The following is a 22,078-nucleotide window of genomic DNA, read 5'->3' as shown; positions in this document are numbered from 1 at the left end:
CGACACTGGTCACTACAGCTAAATTTACTGTTAATTAAGACTCCCAAGTCCTTTTCCATGTCAGTCGTCCCAAGTGTGCTCCAATTTAATACATAATCCCAGCCTGGATTTTTCTTCCCCATGTGCATTATCTTACATTTATCAGTGTTGAACCTCATCTGCCACTTCTCAGCCCAAACCTCCAACCTATCCAGATCCATTTGTAACAGTGCACTGCCCTCTATAGTGTTTACCGCTTTACAGAGTTTAGTATCATCTGCAAAGATTGCTACTTTACTATTCAACCCCTCTACAAAGTCATTAATAAATATATTAAATAGAAGAGGACCTAAGACTGACCCCTGTGGTACTTCACTAGTAACAGTCACCCAATCAGAATAAGTACCATTAATAATTAACCTGTTTCCTATCACTGAGCCAGTTACTTACACACATTCTCCCCCAGCCCCATCCTTCTCATTTTATGCACCAATCCTTTATGTGGCACCGTATTCAAATGATTTGGAAAAATCCAGATATACGACATCCAGCGATTCCCCCCTGGTCCAGTCTGGAGCTCACCTCCTCATAAAAGCTGATCAGGTTAGTTTGACAGGACCAATCCCTCATAAAGCCATGCTGATATGGGGTCATACATTTATTTTTATCAAGATACTCTAAAACTACATTTGCTATGCGCCAGTCCTGGGGAACAGTCCCTGTCACTATAGAGTCCCTGAATATTAAAAATAGGGGTCTGTCTATTGCATTACTGAATTCCTTTAGAACACGGGGGTGAATGCCATCTGGACCTGGTGATTTGTCCATTTTGATTTTTTGTAGGCGGCACTGTACTTCTTCTTGGGTTAGACAGGTGACTAGTACTTGGGAGTTTACCTTATCTCGCTGTATTTCACCTGGCATTTCATTTTCCTCCGTGAATACAGTGGAAAATAATTTTTTTGATATATTAGCTTTTTCCTGATCCCCGTGTATAATTTCTTCTTTATAGTTTTTTTTAAAGGGCCAACATTTTCATTTTTAACCTTTTTTCTATTTATATAGTTAAAGAACATTTGGGGTTAGTTTTACTCTCTTTGGAAATGAGTGTCTATTCTTGCGGCTTTTATCTGTTTTTTACATATTCTATATTTTTCTCTAAAGCTTTTTAATGCTTCTTCACTGTCGTCGTAGTTTAAATGTATTTTTGTAATTTATTGCCCCCTTGACAAAAAATCCTATTCTTCGCTGCAGAGTTATAGGTATGACTATAAAATACTTTAAAACTGCTTATGTGACGTTTATATTTTTCAAGATGACCTATAATGATCTACCGGATATGTCTATAATATTCGCAACATCCAAAGACATGATTCTGCAAATTAATATTTCTACATACAGCTGAGTGATTGCTTTAGTAATATTTATATAACTGTATTATATTTGTTATGTATTGTTCCTTGGCCACGCTGTTTTCTTTGGCCAATCTTTCCTTTGTTGTAAATTTCTCAAAAAAAAATCCAACAAAAATTATTTAAACCATATTGGTTTTATTTTATTCCCATAAAGGTATATACATCTTCCCGTTAGAGTTTAAGATATTTTTAAAAGTCTCCCATTTAGAGTCAGTATTCTTGTTTTTGAGGACATTATCCCATTTTATATTGTTAGGGGCTTCTCTGAGTTGATCAAACTTTGCCTTTCTAAAGTTCATTGTTTTTGTGGCCCCTTGCAAGATTCCCTTATTGAAGAACAAGATATAATGTATTATATTATGATCACTATTTCCTAGGTGTCCTTCTACTTGCACATTAGTTATTCTGTGAGGTCTGTTGGTTAATATTAAGTTTAGTAGGGCGCCCCCTCTGGTCGGGCCCTGCACCATTTGGGATAGATAATTGTCTTTAGCTATAGTCAGAAACCTGTTTCCTTTATGAGATTCACAGGTCTCAGTCTCCCAGTTTATATCAGGATAGTTAAAGTCCCCCATTATTATCACCTCGTTCTGATTTGCTGCCTTGTTTATTTGCCTCAGTAATTGATGTTCTGCCTGGCTGGTGGCTTATAGCAAACCCCTCTCCTAATTTTTTTTATCACCATATATTTCTACCCATAATGACTCCATATTATCATTTCCCTCCCATATATCCTCCTGCAGTGCGGCCGTCAGACTGGATTTTACATAAAGACAAACTCCTCCCCCTTTCCGTTTTGTCCGAACCCAAACCCCTCCTTCCTACACCAGCTTCTGAGCCATTTGTTTACCTCCTTAATCTCCCACTGCCTCTCTGGTGTGGCTCGTGGTACAGGTAATATTTCAGAAAAATATTACCTTGGAGGTCCTTGCCTTAAGCTTGTGGCCTAAGTCCCTGAAATCCTTTTTAAAGGACACTCCACCTACCTTTTACTTTGACATTGGTGTCAATATGTACCATGACCGCTGGGTCCTCTCCAGCCCCACCCAGCAACCTGTCAACCTGATCCGCGATGTGCCGAACTCAAGCGCCAGGAAGACACCACACTGTTCGGCGATCCGGGTCTTTGTGACAGATCGCCATCCAAACTGTCTAACTGCGAACTGTCCAATTCAAATGAAGTGAAATGCCTCCAGACACCTGATATATGTAAAGGAAACCATACTGGGATATTATATAATATACATATATTATTGAAGTTTTTTAATAACTTACTATACAGGTCCCATCCGTGTTGTCAAAACAATGTGCCTTACAGCCCTAACTGTACAAAAGTAGGCACCCTTAATTTTATTATTGGCATGCTACATCTGTCACAAAGCATTCTATACCATCAGCATAGCATGCTTAGAAAGTAGCAGGGACGCTTGATTTTAATAGGAGTTCAAGCGGCTTTGTGTACTTAACGTGCTTATACCATAGGGTTCCAGCTAAACAGAAGGGAAAGAGTCCCTGCTCCTGTCCAGACAGACAAGCTGGCCTGACAGCCAGACAGAGCACCCTGCTCAACAAGTCAAAGTAGTAAGGCAGTGATGGATAATGCATTGCTTGGCCTACTCTACCTCTGGCTATACAGTGATGGGCGTAAATTTTGACACCCCTGAAATTTTTCTAGAAAATAAAGTATTTCTCACAGAAAAGGATTGCAGTAACACATGTTTTGCTATACACATGTTTATTCCATTTGTGTATACTGGAACTAAAAAAAAAAAATTGAGGAAAAAAAAGCAAATTGGACACAATGTCACATTTAACTCCAAAAATGGGCTGGACAAAATTATTGGCACCCTTAACTTAATATTTGGTTGCACACCCTTTGTGAAAAAATAACTGAAATCAGTCGCTTCCTATAACCAGTGTCTTTGCATTGTGTGTCTAAGTGAACGTCCCTCCTTTTTATCTTCAGGTGCGATTTTTATATTGCCAACACCTGTTACTTGCCCCAGGTGAGTTTAAAGGAGCATCACATGCTTGAAACAATGTTATTTATCCACAATTTTTAAAGAGTGCCAATAATTTTGTCCAGACCATTTTTGGAGTTTGGTGTGATATGTCCAATTTTCTTTTTTTCCTCCCATGTTTGGTTTAGTTCCAATACACACAAAAGGAAATAAACATGTGTATAGCAAAACATGTGTTGCTGCAATCCTTTTCTGTATGAAATACTTTCAAGGGTGCCAACATTTAGGGCCATGACTGTATGTACCAAAATATGTAAAGAAATATATGTGTAAAATGAGGGTCCCATGGTGGAGTTAAGCTGTGTCCACGATTACAAATAAAAATGCAGCCCAAAGTGTCAAAGTACATAGCAGAAATCAAAGGTTACCTTCCGGGAAACAAAGTATGACATGATCTGCAACATTTCACTCTTTCAGCGCAGTTCACAATACAGAGAGTCACTGATCGGAAGGAGAAGACGCAAGCTTAGTGACCTGACGGTCCATGCTACCTTGAGATAGGATCATCATTGCCAAACAAACCCAATTAGTAATCAGTATTACTGCAGTTATACTTATTACTTGAAAGGGTTATCCTACTTTGTTACTTTTTTAAGACCGTTCCATTGAGGGGAAAAAAAGAATATATAAACAATTTGCAAAAATGGACAAAAAACAAACATCCTTACCTCCTGTCTTTCCATGCCCATAATGTACAATTGGCTGTAGGCTGTCTTCGTGCCCCAACAAATGGGGCAAAAACATGTATATGTTTGTAAATTGCATAGGGAGTTTGCTGGTCATATTCAACACCTTCCATTTTATCTCCTCTACTGTAGGTATAAGGGAAAAAAAATCATATTTAATCACAGATTTCCTTTAAGAGTAGGGTCACACGTGTCGTATTTTGCTGCATATTTGCTGCTGCGTATTTTCCTACCTATTAAAGTCAACGGGTAGCAAATTCAGCTGCGTATTTTGCTTACTATTGACTTCAATGGGTAGGAAAATACGCAGCAGCAAATATACAGCAATATACAGCACTTCTGACCCTACTGGTCAAACAGAATCTAACATAAAGATGAGGAAACATTTTAGGAGACCATGGATGATACATAGAAAGCTGAGTATCTTAAAAGACACAACACACATGCATGCGCTAAATGAATATTTATCTTCTTGGACTGCCTCATAGGTTTTATTATTTCTGAGGAGCGTCTCCGTAAATCAGAGATATAGTTGATACCTGTGTGATTTTCAAAAGCATTTCTCTTCTCTGCCACTGCCCGCTTAATCTCGTCCAGAACAGTGCTCAGATCTCGAGATCGCTTCTGATTCTCTTTCTCTGCCTGGAAGAGTCTTTGCTGTAATTCCAAAAACTGCTTTTCATATGAATCCATTCCATATTCTGCAAAATAAGATATGAAAAAAAAAGTCTTAATTAACAAAACAATACTTCTTAAGCAGACATGACTGCAGGCTTTTAGAATATAATGGGCGTTGATGTATGGGGCTTCTGACCTAGAATCCACACATACATATCTCTCAATAAATAGACCCCTCTGGGGCCGAGATATCAGAGTTTAAAAAGACATGCGAATCAGGCTTTGGAGCCCTTGGGTGTTCCTCTTGGCTGCCAGAGGCCAGTCAAGGTGGGGATTACAGTACACAGTCTAGGGCTGTCAATCAGGGGAGTAGAGGAGGTGACCAGCACACAGAGGGGAGTGACTAACTAGTAAAGGGGCCAAACTATGATGGACTCAAGCAGCTAAGGGGAACTCCCAATGGGCTCCAAAGTAGAACAGATACTATTACAATTTTTTTTATTTTTAACCCATTTCACCACAGGAGTGGATTCAAAAAACAGTAGCACCTATTATCTCATTCATTATGATTCACATCTGGTTTTTGGCTTCAAAACTGCAGTACTGGGCTTCGGCACAGCCATGTAGACAGGACCGAGGCGGACCTCCTCCCTGCCGCCGGCGCTTCCCCGCTGATTAACCCGTCGGGACCTGACCTGCAGCACCCGTGTCACCAGCACGACCTGCAGCACTTACCGGTTGAAAGACCAGTACCTTCAGCATGCTGTACAACAGCCGTGCTCTGCCACACAGTCTCCGCCTGCTCCGCTAACCCCGGTCTCCAAGATGGCGCCTGCAACCCTTTCCTCCTCCTCTCCTGCTATGCACCAGCTGGAGGACCTTGATGAATTGCCGAAGGCTACTGCCCCCTCTGCCTGCATGCCTGCCGCAGGCTCAGGACGCAGCTCCAGACAAGGTACAGCTTGTGGAGATCCTCAGCCTGCTCCATCCGTCCTGCACACTGGGCTAGCACAAGTTACTACTCACGGTCAGCCTGCCTCCGTGTGGTCCCACAGTTGCTGCATCCTACTATGTTATTCTCCCTTATTCCCACCCAAATTTTCCCTAGCCGGTATCATTTATCACTCCCTAGTCTTTGATTACCATTATCACCTGTAATGTCAAGGGACTCCGATCGCTCCCCCCCACAGACGACGCCTTGTTCTGCGCCACTTGAAACGCCTTAAGCCGGACATTGTACTCCTTAAGGAGACCCATTTATTGCAAGGTGATTTCTTTAGGATGCAGCAACAGTTTGCGGTCTACGGTTTGCCAGCTCTGGAGGGTAGGGCGGGGGTTCTCACCCTGGCACATAAAACCTTTCCTTTTACCTTGCTCTCACACACCACTGACGAGGAGTGAGGGTGTCTCAACTGCTGATTGATCATCTTGGTGAATGCTTCCGTATCCATAAGAAATCAGGAAAGCTGCCAGATTCTGGGTGGGGATCTCAATCGGTTCTTGACCCACTAGTGGACAGGAAAAGTACTACCTCTCCCGCCCCCTTGATATGCTCCCGTGATAGAGTCCTTCCCCATTTTTTTTTTTTTTTTTTTTTTTTTTAAGAGGAGACAGGTTTACAGGATGTATGGTGCACTAGGAACCCAGACTCCCAGGAATTCACTCATTTCTCCAATGTCCACCAGGCGTGGTCTAGCATAGATCATCTTTTTTAGCCCTTCCCTTGCTCGCAAGAGTGGGCCGGGTGGACAATGCAGATTTAGTAATATCAGACCATGTGCCAGTGATTCTCGAGCTCCAGACCTCCTGCCCTAGGGGTTCAGATTATATTTGGCACTTTCCATCTTTCCTGGTTAAAGAGGAGTCTTTCATTGATCAGTTACAGCATGGTGGCTGGAATTCAATATGGACAATAAAACTGATAGAACGAATCCTCAACTATATTGGGACACAGCTAAGGTGGTTATACGTGGCAAACTGATGGCCCATGTGTCCGCCCTGAGACAGAGGCGTAGCGTGGGGGGTGCAGGGGGGGGGCGGCCGCACCGGGCGCAACATCTGGGGGGGCGCGCTCGCACTCGCAGTTCTCTGCCCCTGCCTGGCTCACTCACTTTCTCTGCAGTACTGGCTGTGCGAATCCGATCCGAGAGCCGCCTTGTCACCGCCCACTGTGGAGGCAGTGGCGGATCCGGGGGGGGGGGGGGGGGGGGCAACGGGGCAACTTCCCCCCCCCCCCCCCCCCCCCCAAGATTGTTGCCCCTCTTCCTGAATTATCGCATGGTGGAGCGGGAGCTGTCGGCTGTCCAGCTCCACCCCCCCTTTCTCACGCCCGTCACCTTGCTATCACACGCCGCGGCTGCTCCAATCCTGCAGTCAGTGAGGGCCAATCACGGCAGGCCGGCGCAATGACATCACATCATCGCGCCGGCGCCCGGGGATCACGTCCTTGTGGCTCTCACTGACTGCAGGAATAGAGCAGCCGCAGCATGGGAGAAAGGTGACGGGCGTGAGAAAGGGGAGGGGGGAGCAAATTATAAGTGAGAGGGGCAAATGATGAGTAAGGGGCACATGTCAGGGGGGCATTATATGTGGGGGCACATGACAGGACCCCCCCCCCCCCGTCATGTGCCCCTCATAATACCCCATGTCCTGTGCCGTTCACATATAATGCCCCCTGTCCTGCCCCCTCAGGGGGCATTATATGTGAGGGGCACATGTCAGGGGGGCATTATATGTGAGGGGCGCAGGACATGGGGCATTATATGTGAGGGGCACAAGTCAGGGTCACATGTCAGGGGGGCATTATATGTGGGGGCACATGTCAGGGGGCAATATATGTGGGGGCACATGACAGGGGCCCCCTGTGATGTGCCCATATAATGCCCCCCTGACATTTGCCGCTTACTTATAATACCCAAAGTCATGTGCCTTGGATCATCTCCAGGGTATGGTTCCATTTTGAGGTTTAGTTTTTGTTCTTGATATTTTTTGTTGTGAGACGACATATAATAGCATGGCCCATGCTAGGTTACTACATTTGTAGATTTGTATTCATAGACCTGCTGAAAATGTGGAGAATGTGTAATGCATGTTCGCACTCAATAAAGTGTTTGAAAATGAACTTGTATTTAGATGCATTTTACTTTAATTACATCAGTATTTTCATAACAAACAATACATGTGCTTAGGGGGTAAGGGTTTCTTTAACTAATCTAGTGGAAGAGACTCGAGTGCTAAAATCCACGGGTTAGGGGGCGCAAATGGCTTGCCTTGCCCCGGGTGCTGACAACCCACGCTACGCCACTGCTCTGAGACGCACGTCTCAAGCAAACTATAGGCAGTCTAGTGAGGCCCTACGCACTGCATATGCCAATTATCTACATTCCCCTACAGAGGCCCATAGGATGGAGTGGAATGCAGCTAGAGCCTCGTTTGAGTTATAGCTCGATAGGAGGGAACATTTGAACTTCTCGCATTTTGATACTGCCCTCTTCCAACATGTTAACAAGGTGGGAAGATTACTAGCCCGTTTGGCCAAGGGCCGCTTCCTACCGACTTCTATCGCAGCTCTCTGTGATGGTTCAGGGGTTGTGCAAACGGACCCTCATTGTGTCAATGGGATGCTTGCCGGTTTTTATGACTCCTTATGTGCTAATTTATCAGCAGGAACAGACTTTTTAAATCAACTGTCCTTTCCGTCTCTGACGGACGTTCAGAGATCTGAATTAAATGTTGAGGTAATGGAGGAAGGAGGTACGCTCTACTATAAACAGTCTCCACAATGGTAAGGCTTCAGGCCCGGATGGCTACCCTGGGTGTTACGCCTAGCGCTCCGGGTCCCCGCTCCTCCCCGGAGCGCTCACGGCGTCCTTCTCCCTGCAGCTCCCCGGTCAGCGCTGACCGGGAGCGCTGCTCTGCCATGGCCGTTGGGGATGCGATTCGCACAGCGGGACGCGCCCGCTCGCGAATCGCATCCCAGGTCACTTACCCGTTCCCGTCTCCTGCGGTCATGTGCTGGCGCGCGCGGCTCCGCTCTCTAGGGCGCGCGCGCGCCAGCTCCCTGAGACTTAAAGGGCCAGTGCACCAATGATTGGTGCCTGGCCCAATTAGCTTAATTGGTTCCCACCTGTTCCCTGGCTATATCTAGTCTCCTCCCTTGCACTCCCTTGCCGGATCTTGTTGCCCTTGTGCCTTGTGAAAGCGTATTGTGTGTTTAATAGCCTGTGTACCAGTACTTTTGCTATCTCCCCTGACTACGAACCTTGCCGCCTGCCCCCGACCTTCTGCTACGTCCGACCTTGCTACTGCCTACTCCCTTGTACCTCGCCTATCTTCAGTATCTTCAGCAGCCAGAGAGGTGAGCCGTTGCTAGTGGATACGACCTGGTCACTACTGCCGCAGCAAGACCATCCCGCTTTGCGGCGGGCTCTGGTGAAAACCTGTAGTGGCTTAGAACCGGTCCACTAGCGCGGTCCTTGCCATCCCTCTCTGGCTCAGAGGATCCACTACCTGCCAGCCGGCATCGTGACAGTAGATCCGGCCATGGATCCCGCTGAAGTTCCTCTGCCAGCTGCCGCCGACCTCCCTACATTGGTCGCCCGACAAGAGCACCAGCTGTCGTACTTGACCACCATGACACAGCAACTCCAGTCGCAGCTACAGCAGCTCCAGTCACAGCAACAGCAGCAACAGTCACAGCTACAGCAAGTTCAGTCTCAGCTACAGCAGCAACAACCATCTCCTCCGCCAGCTCCTGCACCCCTTCCGCAGCGAGTGGCCACTCCTAGCCTCCGCCTGTCTTTGCCGGACAAATTTAATGGGGACTCTAAGTTTTGCCGTGGCTTCCTTTCGCAATGTTCTCTGCACTTGGAGATGATGTCGGACCAGTTTCCCACTGAAAGGTCTAAGGTGGCTTTCGTAGTCAGCCTCCTGTCTGGAAAAGCCCTGTCATGGGCCACACCGCTCTGGGACCGCAATGACCCCGTCACTGCCTCTGTTCACTCCTTCTTCTCGGAAATTCGAAGTGTCTTTGAGGAACCTGCCCGAGCCTCTTCTGCTGAGACTGCCCTGCTGAACCTGGTCCAGGGTAATTCCTCCGTTGGCGAGTACGCCATACAATTCCGTACTCTTGCTTCTGAACTATCCTGGAATAATGAGGCTCTCTGCGCGACCTTTAAAAAAGGCCTATCCAGCAACATTAAAGATGTTCTGGCCGCACGAGAGACTCCTGCTAACCTGCATGAACTCATTCATCTAGCCACTCGCATTGACATGCGTTTTTCTGAGAGGCATCAAGAGCTCCGCCAGGAAAAAGACTTAGATCTCTGGACACCTCTCCCACAGTCTCCACTGCAATCTGCGCCTAGGCCTCCCGCCGAGGAGGCCATGCAAGTGGATCGGTCTCGCCTGACCCTGGAAGAGAGGAATCGCCGTAAGGAAGAGAATCTCTGTCTGTACTGTGCCAGTACTGAACATTTTTTGGTGGATTGCCCAATCCGTCCTCCACGTCTGGGAAACGCACGCTCGCACTCAGCTCTCGTGGGTGTGGCGTCTCTTGATGCCAAGTCGGCTTCTCCACGTCTCACGGTACCTGTTCGGATTTCCACTTCAGCCAGCTCTCCCCTCTCAGCCGTGGCCTGCCTGGACTCTGGAGCTTCTGGGAATTTTATTCGGGAGTCCTTTGTGAATAAATTCCGTATTCCGGTGACCCGTCTTGTCAAGCCACTCCACATTTCCGCGGTCAACGGAGCCAGGTTGGACTGTACCATACGTTTCCGCACGGAGCCCCTTCTTATGAGCATCGGATCTCATCACGAGAGGATTGAACTTTTGGTCCTCCCCAATTGCACCTCGGAAATTCTCCTTGGACTTCCCTGGCTTCAACTTCATTCCCCAACCCTGGATTGGTCCACTGGGGAGATCAAGAGTTGGGGGTCCTCTTGTGCCAAGAACTGTCTAAAACCGGTTCCCAGTAACCCTTGCCGTAACTCTGTGGTTCCTCCTGTATCCGGTCCCCCTAAGGTCATTAAGGACTCTGCCTGCCACAGGAAATGCCCCTCCCCCCCTCCCAGTTCCATCAGGCAAGCTTCTGTGTCCCCTCATGGCCCTCGTCCTGGTGTCACACTGCCCCGTGCCAGGTCTCGCCCTCTGCCCTCTCTCCCCATTCCTACTCCTGCGGTTCTGCCTGCCGTTGAGGAATCCCTCCATCCTTTCCCGGTGTCCTCATCCCAGGGGAGGCAGTTACCCGATAAAGAGAAGGGGAGACCTAAGGGGGGGGGTACTGTTACGCCTAGCGCTCCGGGTCCCCGCTCCTCCCCGGAGCGCTCACGGCATCCTTCTCCCTGCAGCTCCCCGGTCAGCGCTGACCGGGAGCGCTGCTCTGCCATGGCCGTTGGGGATGCGATTCGCACAGCGGGACGCGCCCGCTCGCGAATCGCATCCCAGGTCACTTACCCGTTCCCGTCTCCTGCGGTCATGTGCTGGCGCGCGCGGCTCCGCTCTCTAGGGCGCGCGCGCGCCAGCTCCCTGAGACTTAAAGGGCCAGTGCACCAATGATTGGTGCCTGGCCCAATTAGCTTAATTGGTTCCCACCTGTTCCCTGGCTATATCTAGTCTCCTCCCTTGCACTCCCTTGCCGGATCTTGTTGCCCTTGTGCCTTGTGAAAGCGTATTGTGTGTTTAATAGCCTGTGTACCAGTACTTTTGCTATCTCCCCTGACTACGAACCTTGCCGCCTGCCCCCGACCTTCTGCTACGTCCGACCTTGCTACTGCCTACTCCCTTGTACCTCGCCTATCTTCAGTATCTTCAGCAGCCAGAGAGGTGAGCCGTTGCTAGTGGATACGACCTGGTCACTACTGCCGCAGCAAGACCATCCCGCTTTGCGGCGGGCTCTGGTGAAAACCTGTAGTGGCTTAGAACCGGTCCACTAGCGCGGTCCTTGCCATCCCTCTCTGGCTCAGAGGATCCACTACCTGCCAGCCGGCATCGTGACACTGGGGAATTCTACAAGTCCCTGATAGACCAGATTTCAATGGCTTCCTACAGACGGGTGTGCTTCCCACTACGGCATCAATTGGCTTATATTAAAGTATTAAAGACCCCTTAAATTCTAGCTCTTATAGACCAATCTCCCTCATTGACCAGGACATCAAACTATTTTTGAAAATTTTAGCTCGCTTCCTAGCGCGATTTCTTCCGGGACTTGTGGGGCCTCACCAGGTTGGCTTCATCCGTAACAGTTCAGCCACCATCCGCAAAGTCCTTTCTGTGTTTGACTCTGTTCAGCACCGAACCATGCCCCTTGCTCAGACGGCCCTCTTGGCCCTGGATGACGAAAAGGCTTTTGATAATTTTCAATTGACTTGGCTTGACTTGGTGCTGGACAGGTTTGGCATCACCGGGGTTTTCCGGACTTACTTATCCAGCTTATACTCTTTACCACGGGCATGTGTGCACATGCTGGGGATCTTGTCTACTCCTTTCCATCTACATAAAGGGACGTGACAGGGTTGCCTGCTCTTACCACTCTTATTTGATCTGGCAATAGAGCCTCTGGCTCAACATCTCTTGCATTCACCAATCTACAAAGGTATCCCAGTGGGAATGGAATCAGTTAAACTGGCAATGTTTGCTGATGACGTTCTTCTTTCTCAGCAACCCTTCACACTCACTACCTACCTTGCTGGCACATTACATACCTACGGCTCCATCTCGGGTTATAAAGTTAACGTGGCGAAGACTGAGCTATTGCCTCTTGGATGGACTTTCCTGGGCTGGCTTCCTGAGATAGCCCTTTTAGATCTCACAGTAGCCCACACTGCAGTAACATACTTGGGGGTGAAAATAGGCAAGACCCCAGAATCTCTCCATACCTTTAACTACCCTCCCCTGTTTTCCAAAATCCATGCAGAACTCCAAAAGGTGGCATAATCTCCAGATAACGTTCATGGGTCGTTGTCACCTCATAAAAATGATAAGCTTCTCATGTTTACTTTACCCCTTACAAACGTTACTGTTATTGTTGAAACATGTAGACATCAGCTCCCTCAACTTGGCCTTTACTTCTTTTATCTGGGCCGGCAAGCGACCACGTATCGCTCTACAAAAGCTGATGTTGTGCACGTAAGCTGGTGGCTTGAACTTCCCCAACATCAGCGGGTACAATCTAGTAGGTCTATTTAGATACGTCATGGATTGGCTTCATGGGTCCTCTAATTCAAACATCTCTCTAAAAAGGGCCTTGGCTGCCCCCTGGAATCTGGCAGCTCTTCTCCACACATATTCTTTTCTACCCCCCCCCCCCCCCCCCCCAGATAAAACATTCTTCCTTACTCTATGACACGATAATCACATGGAAGGAAATATGTAAAAACCTTAATCTGCCCTTCCTTCTTCTCCAAACACATGCCTCTGACCGGTCACCCTGAGTTCCACAAGATAGCGTGTTTTCTGGGTGCTTGCTGTGGTGCAACAAGGGTCTCATTTCAGCTGGGGACCTTATGGATATGGCTAATAGGCGATGGTCCTCCACATCGGCAATCATGGATCACTTTGATCTCCCTTCCTCTCACACGTTAGAAGTTAACCAGATCCTCTCCTTCTGTCACTCGAGGCTGCGGGACCTGAGCAGAGAAGCCCCCACACACACTCTTGATGATATTATTGGCCCTGACCCTTGTAAAACTTCAATATCAATTCTGTATTGTGCATTTAGGGATCATTTCCTTAAAGTGAACTCACACACACACTGTTTGATTCATGGCGGGCTTGGGTACCGGATGAAGATATCACAAATTGCATCCTCCAGGGCTGGCATATTATCAGGAAACGTATAAACGAGTGCTGGTGAGAAACCTATTTTAAACTGGCTCCCAGGGCCCTATATGGTTTTAAAATCTTGCCCTCGCCCACGTTCCCAGACAGGATAATGGCTTGTGAAAAATGTTCCCAATCACTCACAAACCTGTGGCAAGGCGTCTGGACATGTCCTGCGACGGGCACCTATTGGACCTCTGTTATTGCTCATATACATGCACACTGGGATGTGGAAATCCCGCTTACACCTCAGGCTGTCTTATTCCACCAACTCAGACCTCCGGAAACTGAATCGGAGGGCCCAGGACCACCCAAGGTGCCCATGATCATTCATATAATTCTACATGTAGCTCTTCGGTGCCTCTTTCATTCCTGGATAACCCCTACAACCCTTGATATACAATTTTTAGACATTTTTATACCATTTTTTATACCATCATTAGACACTGAACGTCATAAAAAGACTGGTACTAAATTCTTTGCTAAATGGAAATCTTTTATAGTTACACGCTACTCTGAGTCAGAAATAAGGGAACTCGTCCACCCCGTTCTGCTGGACGGAATGTTACAGCTTAGAAGCCTTATGGGATACCTTGGGCGCCCTGTGCCTCCCTGACTAGCCTGACTTTATTTAATGCATGTCATGCTAGTTCGAAGAGTTTTCGTTCTTCTCAGCACTGTTTGGTCGGTGGCAGACAAGATGCTGAACCACGCTTTAGCTCTTCTGACTGCTATGGACTTTATGGGACTGGGACTAGGGGGGCTTATGTGCTATTTTGTGGCGGACCCTTCTTCTCAATAATCTGACACGGTTGACTGTTTATGACCTTTCATGCCGCTCTGCGTAGCGCCTAATTTTTTATGTGTTATGACTTTTATATTTTCGAGAAAATGTTTAATAAAAATATATGTTTTAAAAAAAACTGCAGCACAAGCACTGTGTAAGAGCATCCATAAAGGGTTTTCCGGGGCATCCATACATTGTAAAGTAACCATACTGGGTTACCGGGGCTCAGTTGAAGTGAATGGGAGCCATCTTTAAAAGGGGTACTCCAGTGGAAAAACAATTTATTCAAATCAAAAAGGTGCCAGAAAGTTAAACAGATTTGTAAATTACTGCTATTTAAGAAATAGAGATGAGCGAACTTCCAGTAATTCGATTCGTCACGAACTTCTCAGCTCGGCAGTAGATGACTTAAGCCTGCATAAATGAGTTCAGCTTTCAGGTGCTCCGGTGGGCTGGAAAAGGTGGATACAGTCCTAGGAGGTGGATACTCTCTCCTAGGACTTTATCCACCCTTTTCCAGCCCACCGGAGCACCTGAAAGCTGAACTCATTTATGCAGGCTAAAGTCGGCAAACGCCGAGCCGAGAAGTTCGTGACGAATCAAGCTCATCTCTATTAAGAAACTTAACCCTTCCAGTATTTATCAGCTGCTGGATGCTACAGAGAAAGTTGTGTAGTTCTTTCCAGTCTGGCCACAGTGCTCTCTCTGCTGCCACCTCTGTCTGTGTCCGAAACTGTCCAGAGTAGAAGCAAAAATACCCATAGCAAACCTCTCCAGCTCCAGACAGTTCCTGACATGGACAGGTGTGACAGCAGAGAGCACTGTGGCCAAACTGGAATGAACTACACAACTTCCTCTGTATTACACAGCAGCTAATAATTACTAGAAAGATAACGATTCTTAAATAGATGTAATTTCCAAATCTGTTGATTTGAAAACTTTTTTTTCCAATGACGTACCCCTTTAAAAAGGTAGGCCAACAAAAGCAAGAAGATTTGGAAACCCCTTTAAGGAAGTGCCCATTGTGTCTACCATTTTTAAAACTTCTTGTTGAAAGTGTACGGTACAGGTACTTCTTGGTATTGAACAATTTACATAGTCATCCTGGTGTTCATGTCAGAGACTACTTAGTAAAATAGATACAAGGAAGCAAAGAACTGCAACGAAAGATTTGTCTTCAGGACTAGAAAGGAACTGTGGCATGCACATTTTGTTAAGTGCCTTCAAGCTTCCCATTATGGCAATCCATAAACATAATTCTTTCAATGTATTCCTCTGTGAGAAAAGCGCATTAGTGACAAGCTAATGTTTTCTGTATGGATGCACGAGGAACTCTACAGATCTCTATTCAGCTATTCTATGCAAGGTTTCAGTAAATACAACAAAATACAATACTCAAAAACTATTTTATAATAAAGCAGAGGTTTAAATTTCTGAACCAATTACTAGTGGTAGGTGAGGATGAAATAGTAGGGGATCAATAGGGTAGTGTTATAGATTTCACAATGCCATATAGCCAAAAGGTAGTCCTGAAGAGATACACACACAAACACTACAGTAATATATATGTATATATACACACACACACACACACACTACAGTAATATATATATATATATATATACACACACACACACACACTTACATATACACACACTTAGGAAATTATCACATTTTACATTTAAGACCTGTTGGTACAAACAGATTATTGTTGCAAGTCATGTTGAGATCTTAATGTAATAACGGCATAAAAGCACAAAATGGTGACTCTAAACACAATAAAAGTACTGTTGACTTGTAGTTCCAGTCACAGGTCGATGAGATCTAATGCCGCTGCTAGTTACGAAATGCACTTTGGTTAGTATAGGTTACCGTGTTTCCTTCAGCCCGATTTGGACGTGCAGTTATATTCTCTGTTTTCATTCATCACAGTGAAATACCATTAAATGTATTGTTATTCTCTGGCTGTGATCTGATTACCGCATACCTAGAACAATTTCAAAGGGGTCTTCAGTTGTTTTTATTTGGTAAAACATTGCTGACCAAGGAGGTATTTTTTTCATTAGAAGGACTAGGATAAGGAGGTAACCTATTTTCAGCCGTATGGTTTGCCTATGAGCTAATCATTCCATTCTATTAAAAAGGGTTATAACGTATATAGGGAATCTGCAACATATGTTTAAACTACTACTGTATAATAAAGCTACGCTATCAATTTAAACGAAGCAGTAGAGAGACTGTTTCTGATACTAAACGCATATACAATAAGGTAGGGGTAGGCTCAGGACAGACTGCATACCGCCTTGGGGAATCTCAAATTACAAGCTGTTCAATAACTCATAGTTTACAGTATCTGATGTACAACGTCAAAAGTAGAAATATAAGATGGAGCACTCACCAGCCATAAAGATCCTATTCATTTCTTGTTCATATCACATAAATGGATAGGCGACGGCCGTTTTGTACTGTCCACGGCCAAAAGTACCTGGCATTACAAAATGTCTGTCTCGCAGTTTCGCTGTCTGTATCATTTTATGTGATATGAACAATAAAGGAACAGGACCTTTACAGCTAGTAAGTGCTCCATCTTTATACAACCTAAGATACTTTGTATTTCATTTCTTCAGGACTATCAAGTGTACTGTAGAATGACTCCAGTATCTTTGTTAAGACTTGCAGTATAAAGACAAGGCTTTATTTATTGCTTGAGATACATTTCTATGAAATATCTGCGAAATGTTTCACAGTAATTAAACCCTTAAAATAAAAAAATAAAAAAGTCCAGTTGTAACAATAGATAGGAGGCTGTTGCTGTGATGTAGGAGCCTAGGACCGATCTTGGTAATTTGTTGTCAGCAGGGCAGTTTCAGCACATACTTTAGAGCATTTTTTGAAAATTGTGACAATCCTGCCCTGCTCAATTATATAGGGGAGATCCAATAGGACCCCATAACACATGGACCACATATCTCAAGTCTATCCCATTCTGTAAAGGGTCATGGTATGTTCAGGCAGCTTTTCACTGTCACAAATAAAACAAAATAGAGGGGAATACTATAGTGGCAAACCATGCGACAGCTATTCGAGCCTTGGCGTGAGAGAGCCTCGTCCTGGTTGGTCCCATTCCTTTTGCAAGAAACAGTGATATACTCCTCTCTCTAAGGAACTTTATTTATGAAGGGGGGTACTGACCAGTGGGAAACCTTACTGTCCTAGTATGTAAAGTAAGAGGCCATTATAGGAGGCCTATAAGAATATGTGGTCGTCCAGTAAGGCAGGTGTTACCCCGTACCCTGGCTGCCCTGTCCGGCAGCCTCCCTTCAGTGTCCCCTGGGCTCCCTTGTACTTGTGTGATTGTTACCCAAGAGGTATCAGTGACCAGGTGACCCCAAGAGTGACCTATGGGCACCCTGCTAGTCTCCCCCATATAAGCCCTGGGTGAAGCTAGCTCTCTCTCTTTCCTCTTTCTTTTTGGAGATAAGTATTTGCTGAGGTCAGTCGTGCCTAGTGTGTGTGTCCAGAGTGTTAGAGGCCTCAAAGTCAAGTCCCGCAGCCACCATCAAATGCAAGTAAGCTACAGTCATAGCTTTGTCAGTCTTCATTCAAGTCAGTCCCTGTCATGCGTGGCCTGCATTACATTGTCCAGTCTTACTACAAGTCCCAGCAAGCCCTTAAGGTCTTTGAGTCACAGGTCACCTGAACTGTATAGACTTTACCATTTGTTTACTCTCAGTAAAGCTACCGTTATCCGTAACTTGGCATCAGAATCATTATTGCCCCCCCCACGCCTAGCCAAGGATCTAGCGGTATACCTTCGGGAGGTATCGAGGATAAACCCTGCCCTGGCGTCACAAACACAAGGGGTTAAAGGGGTTGTGCGCTGCCATGCTTTTCGGAGCTCCGCACGCAGCGTCCGGAAGTTCATTACTCCGAACGCTGTGTGCGGGCTTCCGTGTTCGCGGCAGCCGGGCGTGAAGTCACGCCCGCCCCCTAAACCAAAGTCTATGGGAAGGGGGCGCGACCACTGTCACGCCCCCTTCCCATAGACTTTGGTAGAGGGGGCGGGCGTGACGTCACGAGGGGGCCGGGCGTGACGTCACGCCCGGAGGCCGTGAACACGGAAGCCCGCACACAGCGTTCGGAGTAATGAACTTCCGGATGCTGCGTGCGGAGCTCCGAAAAGCATGGCAGCGCACAACCCCTTTAATGTCATCTGCCCCTAGGGTAACAACAACTGCCCTCATCCAACCCAGTTACCACAAATATTTGCTATGGGGGTTTTCACATGAAGGACCTTCATCACCTAACCAAAGGATAGGATGACTGGCTGTTCAAGGTGGGTCCAGCAATTACAAGAATTGTTTTTAAGGAGAGAGAGCCCCACAAATGCTCTATGGGCCTGACAAAGATAAACACTGTTTAATACAGGTGTTACCTAAAATACTGCCAGTGGTCTCCACTTACAATCTGTTAGAAAATATTACTGCAAAACACAAATACAGTATGTTTGAAACAAAATAACTTAATTTAGCTTCTAACCTTACCATTTTCATATAGGTTTGTGATAAGGTTAAAGCCATATATATTTATTGCCAAATATAAAAGATACATTGTGGCAATATCTTAATGAATCCCTATTATTAACCTGACCAGATTACGCCATCATTATTGTATTAGGCTTCTCATGCAGGCTGCCAACTATGTCAGAACTTCTTTATGGGAATGGGAAATCTGCATAAATAAGGAAGTAAAGGTTATGATACTACTGTGTGCCGTTTAATCTTTAATAAGATATGGGAAACAAATTTACAGGGTTTGCATAACAAAACTGTGGTAGACCTGTAGCACAGGCCCTGGGCTGTTTACAAACTTGGGCCTCCCACAATGTATACAGTGGGTAACAGCATCCTTTATACTAGTTAAATATTTAAAAAAAAAAAAAAAAAGAAGCAGACAATGTCCCAAAAAAAAAAATTTTTTAATACACTGCTCAAAAAATAAAGGGAACACTAAGATAACACATCCTAGATCTGACTGAATGAACTAATTGTATGAAATATTTTCGTCTTAACATAGTTGAATGTGCTGACAACAAAATCACACAAAAATTTACAATGGAAATCAAATGTATCAACCTATGGAGGTCTGGATATGGAGTCACACTCAAAATTAAAGCGGAAAACCACACTACAGGCTGATCCAACTTTGATGTAATATCCTTAAAACAAGTCAAAATGAGGCTCAGTAGTGTGTGTGGCCTCCACGTGCCCGTATGACCACCCTACAATGCCTGGCCATGCTCCTGATGAGGTGGTGGGTGGATGGTCTCCTAAGGGATGTCCTCCCAGACCTGGACTAAAGCATCCGCCAACTCCTGGACAGTCTGTGGTGCAATGTGGCGTTTGTGTATGGAGCGAGACATGATGTCCCAGATGTGCTCAATCGGAGTCAGGTCTGGGGAACGGGCGGGCCAGTCCATAGCATCAATGCCTTCCTCTTGCAGGAACTGCTGACACACTCCAGCCACATGAGGTCTAGCATTGTCTTGCATTAGGAGGAACCCAGGGCCAATCGCACCAGCATATGGTCTCACAAGGGGTATGAGGATCTCATCTCGGTACCTAATGGCCGTCAGGCTACCTCTGGCAAGCACATGGAGGACTGTTCAGCCTCCCCAAAGAAATGCCACCCCACACCATTACTGACCCACCACCAAACCAGTCCTGCTTGTGGATGTTGCAGGCAGCAGAACGTTCTCCACTGCGTCTCCAGACTCATGTGCTCAGTGTAAACCTGCTTTCATCTGTGAAGAGCACAGGGCGCCAGTGGCAAATTTGCCAATCTTGGTGTTCTCTGGCAAATGCCAAACATCCTGCATGGTGTTGGGCTATAAGTTATGGAGTCTGTTTCTGACCGTTTGAGTGGACACATGCACAACTGTGGCCTGCTGGAAGTCATTTTGCAGGGCTCTGGCAGTGATCCTCCTTGCATAAAGGCGGAGGTAGCAGTCCTGCTGCTGGGTTGTTGCCCCCCTACGGCTTCCCCCACGTCTCCTGATGTACTGGCCTTTCTCCTGGTAGTTCCTCCAGCATGGACACTAAGCTGACAGACACAGCAAACCTTCTTGCCACAGCTCGCATTGATGTGCCATCTTGGATGAGCCACTTGTGTGGGTTGTAGACTCCGTCTCACGCTAACACTAGAGTGAAAGCACCGCCAGCATTCAAAAGTGACCAAAACACCAGTCAGGAAGCATAGGAACTGAGAAGTGGTCTGTGGTCACCACCTGCAGAACCACTCCTTTATTGGGGGTGTCTTGCTAATTGCCTATAATTTTCAACTGTTGTCTGTTCCATTTTCACAATAGCATGTGAAGTTGATTGTCAATCAGTGTTGCTTCCTGAGTGGACAGTGTGATTTCACAGAAGTGTGATTGACTTGGAGTTACATTGTGTTGTTTAAGTGTTCCCTTTATTTTGAGCAGTGTATAAACATTGAGACCCCTCTGAGGATTACTTAGTGCAGATCCTCTTGCAACAAAGCTTTGTATAGAACGAAGCATCACATGGTGCTCAGCTTATTATGGGCAGAGGCAGAATATCGCGGCCACCGGCGATAGGCTGAGCGCCATGTGACGCTTCATTCACACGGAAGTATGAAGAAGATGGACCGGAGGACCGATCAGCTGTAGTGGCGCTCCGCGGGAACCCAGGGAGGAGAGTGATTGTTTATTTTCATTTTTTTTGCAGCCCGGGCAGGACGGAGCAGGAATACTCTGCACCAGAGTACTCCTTTAACAGCTCTAAAAAAAAAGGCCCCACTTTGATCCATGCAATATTTGTTCTGTCCGTTCATTCACTACTTCCTATTAGGCAGATTTGCACAATGGAAGCGGGGAGCCTGCTCTCCAAACTCCAGTTTCATCCATATTCCCAATTGGACCTGCCCTCTTGCTGAATATGCAAATGTCAATTTAATGTGGATTTGAGGCTGCACATTGTGATTATGTTAACAGGAGTTAAAGTGTCAATGGCCCAGATTGCCTGTTTCATATATCCATTCAATTCTCTATAGTCTTAGTTTAGACCAAATATTCATTGGCTTACTCTGCATTAATTTTGCGCCATTAATTTTTGCCAGAAAATTTGCAGCATTTCAATTTCATGTGGATGCATCCAAAAAACTCTGGTGCTCCTTGTAGAAGAAAAGTTCAACATGCATAAAAAATTTGCTGCTGTCAAGATATGCATGGAACTGTAGTTTACCAGCAAATTGAGGATCACACAGTTAGGAAAGGTTCTGTGCCAGAGGCTTAGTTTGGCCATGAACAGAGCCTCCAATACAGAGCCGGGGGGGGGGGGGGGGGGGTCACACAATCTGTGGTATTATCGGGGCTCAGGGGTACTCATTGGACCACCCACGGAGTAATCGTGGGGGTTCGATGAGTGAGGATGGCCACTGGAGGTCTCTTCACCTGCCTCCTGGTGGCTCTGATGATCACCTCCTCTGGTTTACCTTCTAGCACACCAGAGAAGTAGATTGCCAATATTACTGATCAGTGCTATGCCTATACAGTAATAGCAATCTAGTGATTGCTTTTTTGTCACAACCCAGAAAAAAGAAGGAAAAAAAAGGGATATAAAAAAAATAAAAATAAAAAAAGTCACGTATTTGCATTTTAAACACACTGGCCCTCATTTACTAAGAGTGGAGTGTAGGTTTCTTCGTGGGTTTTAATTCCCTACAATTTATTTT

General features: G+C 46.0%; 1 protein-coding gene across 2 annotated transcripts in view; it reads right to left on the bottom strand.

The window, feature by feature from the left end:
• Positions 1-22,078, bottom strand: part of MGAT4D (MGAT4 family member D) — a 165,521-nt gene that overhangs the window by 70,265 nt on the left and 73,178 nt on the right. For both annotated transcript variants that reach the window (XM_056562925.1, XM_056562926.1), the window contains exons 2-3: positions 4,641-4,802; positions 4,084-4,227 (exon numbers count right to left, since the gene is read on the bottom strand). In XM_056562925.1, the coding sequence (XP_056418900.1) occupies positions 4,084-4,227; positions 4,641-4,802 (306 nt within the window). The remainder of the gene's footprint in view (positions 1-4,083; positions 4,228-4,640; positions 4,803-22,078) is intronic.

The sequence above is a fragment of the Hyla sarda genome, chromosome 1 (genome assembly GCF_029499605.1).
Source record: "Hyla sarda isolate aHylSar1 chromosome 1, aHylSar1.hap1, whole genome shotgun sequence".
Lineage (NCBI taxonomy): Eukaryota > Metazoa > Chordata > Amphibia > Anura > Hylidae > Hyla > Hyla sarda.
This window is presented reverse-complemented; position numbering and strand designations above follow the sequence as displayed.